General features: G+C 35.5%; 1 protein-coding gene across 1 annotated transcript; it reads right to left on the bottom strand.

The window, feature by feature from the left end:
* Positions 1-4,125: 4,125 nt before the first annotated feature.
* On the bottom strand, positions 4,126-6,230 carry LOC116026196 (3-ketoacyl-CoA synthase 12-like). The gene has a single exon (XM_031267665.1). It carries the CDS (start codon positions 6,114-6,116, stop codon positions 4,713-4,715), a length of 1,404 nt encoding a protein of 467 aa, XP_031123525.1. The 5' UTR covers positions 6,117-6,230; the 3' UTR covers positions 4,126-4,712.
* Positions 6,231-8,463: the final 2,233 nt, after the last annotated feature.

Genomic DNA, 8,463 nt, shown 5'->3' with positions numbered 1-8,463 from the left:
TATATATATATATATATATATATATATATATATATATATATATATATATATATATAATTCTTAATTATATGTATTATTCGGGGACGGGGCGGGGCGGGGAGGGGTATCCCCGTCCCCGATCCCCAAAAATTTTCCCCGTCCCCGTCCCCGTTTCAAACTAGATCATATCCTCTACCGCTTTGATTAGGGTAGTCATATTAAGAGTGACTTGGCTCTTCAAAGCTTCTTCTGCAAGTGGTTCCAATTTTGACTCAACCCTGTCAATATGACTTTCTATCATATCTTTCAGCTCTGCAACTGATAAGAGCTCAGTTTTGTGTGACTCTGTTATTGAAGCCACCACATGGTCATACTTCAATTCATCGGCATAGTTCGAAGAACTTTTTCAACCACTGCACCATCTTCATTCGTATCTCCATATAACCTAATCTTATTCACTTGATCAATAAGACGAGTGAAATACGTATCTACTGTTTCTGCAGAGGTCATTTCACAATGATCGTACAACCTTCTCAACGACTGCAACTTAGACTCTTGTGTCCGATCGACTCTTGTGTGTGACACCATTAGGATGTCTCAAGCTTGCTTTTCTGTTTGAGCACGAGCTAATTGCCCAAAAATAGAGTAATCAACACCTTGGTCAATCTGTCCAAAGGCTAATTGATCTCGCCGTATAGCGGCTGCATCAGCTCCTTCTTGTAGACCGGATCAACAAAGATCCAACGATTTTGAACTTTTAAATGTGTGGTTATCATAATTTGCCAATAATTGTAATTGAGTTTCTCATCTAATTTGGGCCCCAACCATATACAATATTGAAATTTGTAGCCATATTTCACCACGGGAAATATCTCGAGGTTGACAGGTTCTGATACCAAATGTTAGATATATTAAATGTAATATATATATATATATATATATATATATATATATATATATATATATATATATATATATATATATATATATATAATTGAGAGAGAAAGAGAAGAATAGAAAGTGTTTGTTTAATTGATGATTAAAATGCTTTACAATACAATGTATTTATAGTGAAGGAATTAAACTAACAAAAAGGCTAAAATTTAGGTAATGTATTGTAAAGATTAATGCTCCATGTACTAGGCAACATGCTCCACGTACTGTTAATTGCCACACACAGATATTGAGATAAGATTATATCACTTTGTTAGGCAAACACGCGTATGAAAGCTAAATTTTGGGCATTAAAAGCCTCCAACCGAAAGAGCAAAGAGTAATGCCATGAACTGCCTATGCAGCTTTGTAATAATGGAATCATAAAAACATAGGCGTCCGTACGCTAATTTCCAGCAACTTTCTTCGACCCTTTGCCATGTAATTAATGAACACAATTTATTATTGATCTATGCAACTCTAAGCAATTCACATGGCATGGCCATGTACACACTGCAATTATGTTGTATTTCCACTATTACACATTGATTGTTGACCCTATCAACCGATGAATCAGTTGTTAAGCTTTGTTTTGCTACCAACATCAAAGTATATGCTATTTATTTTTTGTCAGGTAACCAGGTGTCCAGGTGTCCTGAGCAGGCACTAATAATGCTGGTTAGATTGGTTTTGAGATGGTCAGAGTTCAAACTCCCGACCTCTCTTTAAGGGACAAGAGTGCATGATCACTCACGTCAACCAAGCTGGTTATTAAGATATGAATCAAACATTGTTGTGAACATTAGTATACAAATATTTTGAAGTCTGTTGCCTAGTTGATGCATATCAAGCGATTTACTTCATCAACAAGTCTTCAAAGTATATTTAGTTATTAACTTTAATTGAGATTGTTATGTGTTATATAATTTAAGAAAAAATGATAGTTAATGTATTTTTCTTTTTATTTACAGGAGAGCTCATAGCCGTGCACTCTGTGTGAAGTCTGTCATGTGGCCTAGTTGACAAAGAACATATATATAAGGAGGTAAACCAACACCGGCTCAAACAAGAAAGCCAATAGATAGCTCATAAAGGAAGTTATAATTAAACTTCAAACCTTGTAGTTATTAAGTCAAATGTATGATCAATTTTGTTGAAGTTGTCCAAATGAACATATACAATTAACTCTTTAAATTTTTTGTAATTGAAAATAAGTTCTTTTGTGAGCGTCCCTCATATACAACTTCAAGAAGTCATAACCATCCATTTTCTCATAATAGAAACTCTAGTTTTAGAATGCGGACAACGAAATGTCTCTAAGAAATAACACTATCAAAACCGCAATCAACCATATATGCACTTCACTATATAGGGAGGAGATGATGATGATGATGATTTTTAGTACATCTATCCGACAACAATTTTATTTTCATAAAGAGATCTAACCCCCATACAGTACAACGACACAACTGCGGTAGGGACATGAAAAGGATAATTCAATTTATTCATGGCTTTCAAATTAATAAAACATCACATCCTTGTAAAAATGTAAAGGAACAAATATATTTATTACTTGTGTAAGGGTACGTTTTCTCAAAAGTCAAAACAATAGTTTCTTTAAGATTAATCTTACATCGCACTCCGTATATGTGTTTATCTTTGTTAACAATTTATAAACTTTTAATTTAATTCGAACACACATACACACACACACGAACAGTTCATGATCAAATTTTGCACATTGCACCTTCATTGATGAAAAATCGTCTATTTCTAAAAAAAAATAAAATTTAACCACTTTAAAAATAGATGAAAATTTTCAACTTTGAATTGAAGTAAATAACTCTAGTAAATAACCTAATTTATGTCTGCTCCAATGGTTGGAATTTCTAACAATTTTTTTAGGTGATTGAAAAACTTTTGGTGTCCAATTTAACATTTCAAAATTTTTGAAAAGGTTTACTCATTTATATATAGTAAAGAAAGAAAGAGGAGAAGAAAAGAAAAAGAGTGAACAAAAAGCAGAAGAGAAGAAGAGGACAAGGAGGAGGTGAAGATGGTGAAGTTAGGTTGCCATAAATATCTTTAAACAGCTTTGCCATCCTAAATTTTTGCTTAGTGGTCGGTATTACAACCACTATTATTTACCATTGGTGGGAAATAGTGACATCCATTTTTCTTTTAATCCTCAAAGTGATTGAAAACTTGGCTTTTGATCACAATTTTAAAGTATTTTAACTATTTTTCGATAGTGATAAATTATTCTAAAATTTCAACCAGTGATTACCAAAATATTGTTTATATGTATCTTTACAAATACTCTTAATGTATAACTCAACTAGTACAGTTAATCAAGACAAAATAAGTTTATAAGTTTAACTTTGCTCTAATAATGCCAAGGACCTTGTAGTCCAGTGGCATTAACCCCTTCCCTTTATATGGGAAGTGGTGGGTTGGAGTCAATATTGACCCTTGTAAGTAGTTATAAACAGATACTGCATTGCTCTAATAATTACAAACATAAGTGGTGAGTGGCGCTTCAGTTTGGATTTCATAGATCTAGGGTTCCAGGATTAGTAAGTTGGGGCATTAAGGTCCTTTACCACAAAACCTTTATTGCCCTCACTGGTTGTCTGGCCATATATATGACGTATTCATTACAAGATACTCATGGTTCAGGGCTTTAGGCTTGTGTTTCATTTTCCTAATTTGTAGTCAGAATTGCATAATTTTAGCCATATGAGTATTTAATTTTTATTACTACATATTAGAGTTTAATGTAAATATTTTTAAATTTGCTCAAATAGGGTAAGATAGTGTATTGTCCCAAAAAAAAAAAAAAAAAAAATTCTTTACGTACTTGTCAACTACAGACGCATAAATTAAGCAAGTTTAATTTGTACCACACATATTGTTTGCTAGTACAAATGCGAATGGTGTTTTGTATTAGTGTAGATTGTATTGTATGCTTCAGTAAATACTATTTGGCAAAATGATCAATCCACATATGAAGACTTCCCCAGGGTTGCTAGGGATCAGAGTATTCTTCGAGATGATGTAATGGGAGTTCCTCAAGTCAAATGGTTACCGTGGATACATAGTTCGATCTATAATTTTTTTTTTTGTTTTTTTTTTTTGGTAGTACCATCGACTCTTGATTAAAAAAAATATATTTTGATTTTTTTAGAAAATAAGAATTAATAAAGTAATAAATGCAAATAACTAAAACACTTGTATACCAGTATACCAATACAAAGTGATTTACACCAAGTCATCACTCATCACCAACGTACAATTTTTCTTTTATTTCACATATTTATGTAGAAAAAAAATTCACAAAAATAAGAGGACTATCAGCACTGTAAATCAAAGAAAGCAAGTAAATCTTTTAATTTAATTTCTTTTCATTTTCTTCTGAAAAATGGACAACTAAAGAAGAAAAAGGGAAAACATGTACTTTTGGTTGCAAACTATTACTATAGTCTTTATGAAATTTGATATATGTTTTTCCAATTTAATAAAATAAATTTGATCTCCCATCAATTGTCTATAGTATTGTGAATTCAGTCCCTTGTCATATAGTACTACCGTCGTCAAACTTCACTAGTACTCTAGTAGCCCCATAATCAGAATCGATCTGGACACTTGCGTACTAATAGAGTTTGAAATTAAGTACTATATGGAAGGGTTGAATTAACAACAATTTAGACAATTTCGAGTGACCAAATTTGTTTAGATCTGGGAGACGGTAAAAATTGAGGGACCAAAAGTGCATTTTTACCGGACCAGAAGAAAAAAAATCATGGGATGACGTAGTCATCTGGAACGGTGAAGGTGTTTGGATCTTCATGTTGGAGCCATCCAAACTTGTCCAAGAAAGGGTTGGTTAGGGTTTGGGGCGGGTAGTTATGGATGTCGTCATTCCACACATTTTCCCCTTCTCCTCTCAAATCCCTAACCACCTCCCACAGGCAACTGTTGCACTTAAACCCCGCCCCGAAGCTGATCATGAACACCCTGTCGCCTTTCTTGAGCCGCTTCTTGGCCTCCATGTAGCCCAGAACGTACCAAAGGCTACTAGCCGAGGTGTTGCCGAACCTGTGGAGCGTCATTCTCGCCGGCTCGAGATCGTACTCGCTCAGGTTCAGATTCTGCCCGATCCCGTCGATCACCGCCTTCCCGCCCGTGTGCAGGCAGAAATGGTCCACCCCGGTCTTGAAGTTAATCACCGGCGGCGGCGGCGGCTTGCCGCCGCGGGTGAGTTTCCGGTGGGAGGAGAGTATAACGAAACGGAGGAGCTCCTTAATGGGGAGGATCTTCGGGGCGATTTCTTTAAGGTTGTCGACGAAAGCGCGGGTGGCTGCTTTCGGGAGCGTTTTCCCGAGATGGAACCCGATCCGACCCGACTCGTCTTCGGTCTGTATACAGCAACCGTACGACTCATCTTTGGCTCCGTGGTGGGTCCTCACTAGGCATTTCAGCTTGAACATGGATTTCTCCATCAAACCCGGTTTATTCGTCAAAAGAATCGCACATCCGCCGCTCCGGAACAAACAATTCGACAGAATCATGGATCTGTCGTTCCCGGAGTACCAGTTCGGGCTGAGCGACTCCGAGGTGACAACCAACGCCAAAAGATTCCTCTGCGTCTTAAAAACATTCTGTACGATGTTAACCGATATCAAGCTAGCACTACACCCCATTCCCGTTAAATTATACACCTTAAGGTTGTCCTTCATCTTGTACCGGTTTACAATCCGCGCCGACAGCGACGGCAAACACGCCAGCATCGAAACGTTAACCACCAGAACATCAATCTCCTGCGGGGAAACCCCTTGGCGGTCCAGCAACTTGCCGATGCTGTCGAAGAAAAACTCCTCCATCTCAACGATCCCGTCCTCGTAGGTCGGACACTCCTCCCGGCTGTCGAACACCATCCTCGGCGCGTACGTTTGTTCCCCGATGCCGGAGCTCACGATGGCCTTCAACAGAAACTTGTACTCGTTCAACCCCAGGTTCTTGTTCCTCCTAATCACCTCCCCACTGAACTTGGTGCTCAGTTTCCGGTCGTCGCCGGGCTTGTAGCATTGGTAGTCCAGAATGTAGCAGCCTTGGTGCTTCTTTTGGTCTAGGATCTTCCATATGAAGAAGAAGAGGAGGTAGAGGAGAGGGAGAGAGTAGCATAAAATGGTGAAGGGATCCATGAAAGAGGAGCTGAGGACAATAAGAATGGTTTTTTTTTGTTTTCTGTTTTTTGAAAAATGAGATGTTGTGAAGTACGTTAGGGGGATGTTTTTTTTTTTGGGTGACAACTTTAAATTAAACACTGAGTTATATAGTAAGAGGTGGGTGTTTGGAGTAGGACATGTGAAGATACCAAGTAAAGTTGCAAACTTTCTTTAATTTCATGTTCTCAAATTAAAGCTAGGGTAAACTTGCTATAACTCCCACCACCTTAGTGGTGCTTGACATTTTTTTTTGAAAACATTGACACCTCTCCATCAATCTTTATTGCAATATTAATTTCAGCGCACCCCACACTTGTATTTGACAATAGTCAATTTTGACTCTAGGATCGTAGCAAATTTTTATATGTACTATGGTACATACAAATGTATATTTTAATATATTAAAATTAAAACACATTATTTTTGTACTGAATATATATTATACAAAATAATGTACTTTTAGTATTCAGCTCAAATCATGTATTTTCCTTGAATACAATATACATTTTTATTTTTTTTAATATACTAAAAGTACATTATTTGTATACTGAATATACATTATTTGATAGTACGTATGCAAAATAATGTACTTTCAGTACTCAAATAATGTGCTTTCAAATAATGTACTTTATGTACACAAATAATGTACTTTTTATATGTGGTCCACATAGTTGTGTTGAGCATAGTCCATGCAATAACAACTCGACCGGGAGTGAACTATTTTTTTTTTTTTTGAATTAGTTAGCTATGGACAAGTTATGTCAGTATATATCTTTGTGATTCTTTGCTGACAAGGGCTACAAGTTAAGATTTTCTCAGCATATAACTTGGGGCTAGGGTGCATGTAGCAACATGCATCTAAGGCATTCATTTTGTTTTTTTTTTTTTTTTCTCTTTTAGTTTTTTTTTTCAACTTAAATTTATTTATTTATTTTTTTACAAATAAAATTAATATAAAAAATATATTATTAAAAAGCTTTGATTGAGATTTTTTTAATGTCACCCATATTGATATATATATATATATATATATGATATAAATTGCATATATTTGGGTTATCATGAAGCTACGTTTTAAGTAATTTATCATAAAAGTTATTTTGAATAAAATAAACACATATCTGTACTGTAATGCTTCCTTACCCGCTAAATTATGATGCCAAAATATGATACGAACATTTTTTTAAAGAAAAATAGAAAATTTAGTGTTGGCTACTAGATAAGAAAATAAAGTTATTTCTTCGTTATTAGCTACGTTATAACTTAGCTTTTAGCGTAATAATAGTAAATCTTTGATCCTATAATAATTGATATCAGATTTAGCCAGCTAGCAGGTGTTAGGAGGGGATTGTCGTACAGGAGCGCAAAGGGTCAAGTTGTGTTTTCTACGCACTTATGATTTGCAGGAGACATGAAAGTCGACATAGAAGATAGAACTGTTGACCGGCCAGCACATGTCGTTTAATTCTCGGGCTGTAAAGGGTAGCTCGATCAGTGGTTAACATGGTACGGACCAAAAAAGATGATATAATGATCACAAGCTTGAAGTTGGCGCAATTAAGAATGGAGAGGGGTGGTAGATGGGAGTGTAGAGACTACAAATTTATTAAAGGTAACCAAACATGGTTCCGTTCAATCGGCAGGTCAGGGGAGTAAAGAATCGGAGCTGTGTTGTCTTCAAATCCAAAAGCCAATATTTTCAACCATCCATATACACTTTGGTTATTTCCAGGTATGTAGGTTCATTTGTATTGTGAACTTTGATACAAAAATTATGTACCTTTAGTTAACAAATAACTTATAATTGCTGACACATAATATGATAGCTACATGTACAGAAATTGTTAACTAGGTACAGAATGTATCAACTACAAAATCTGAAGGTTATTGTTGGACCAAGGTCTACAATGCAAGATAGACCCTGATCCATGGTATAATTTGCGTGTATAATCATATTTCGATTCATTTCTGGTATATCTTGCCTAATGTCTGATGAACGATTATTGTTCTATGTGGTCCATGGTTTACATGTGTAATATCTCTAGTACAAAATTTTTAGTGCGAGGTGTTGTACCCCGTATAGTCACACATTTACGGATTACTATACGAATAGTACGTATTTATTATTCTTTGGTTCAAAAGAGTGAGTATATAGGATTATAGGGTATTAATTAGTCAATGAATAACACAAACAATTGAGGATCAATAATCTTACATAAAGGGATTGCACTCTACATAAAAGGCACAAGTGCCTGACAGATATTAGTTTTAACCTAAATTAAATAGGTATTACAGGAGGGGGTAAACCTGCTGGTGTCCACAA

The sequence above is a fragment of the Ipomoea triloba genome, chromosome 7 (assembly GCF_003576645.1).
Source record: "Ipomoea triloba cultivar NCNSP0323 chromosome 7, ASM357664v1".
NCBI classification, from domain to species: domain Eukaryota; kingdom Viridiplantae; phylum Streptophyta; class Magnoliopsida; order Solanales; family Convolvulaceae; genus Ipomoea; species Ipomoea triloba.
The sequence above is the reverse complement of the archived record's forward strand: the minus strand, read 5'-3'. Positions and strand labels throughout refer to the sequence as shown.

Excerpts from the sequence above, each read along its gene's own strand:
- LOC116026196 (XM_031267665.1), bottom strand. The coding sequence starts at position 6,116 with ATGGATCCCTTCACCATTTTATGCTACTCTCTCCCTCTCCTCTACCTC.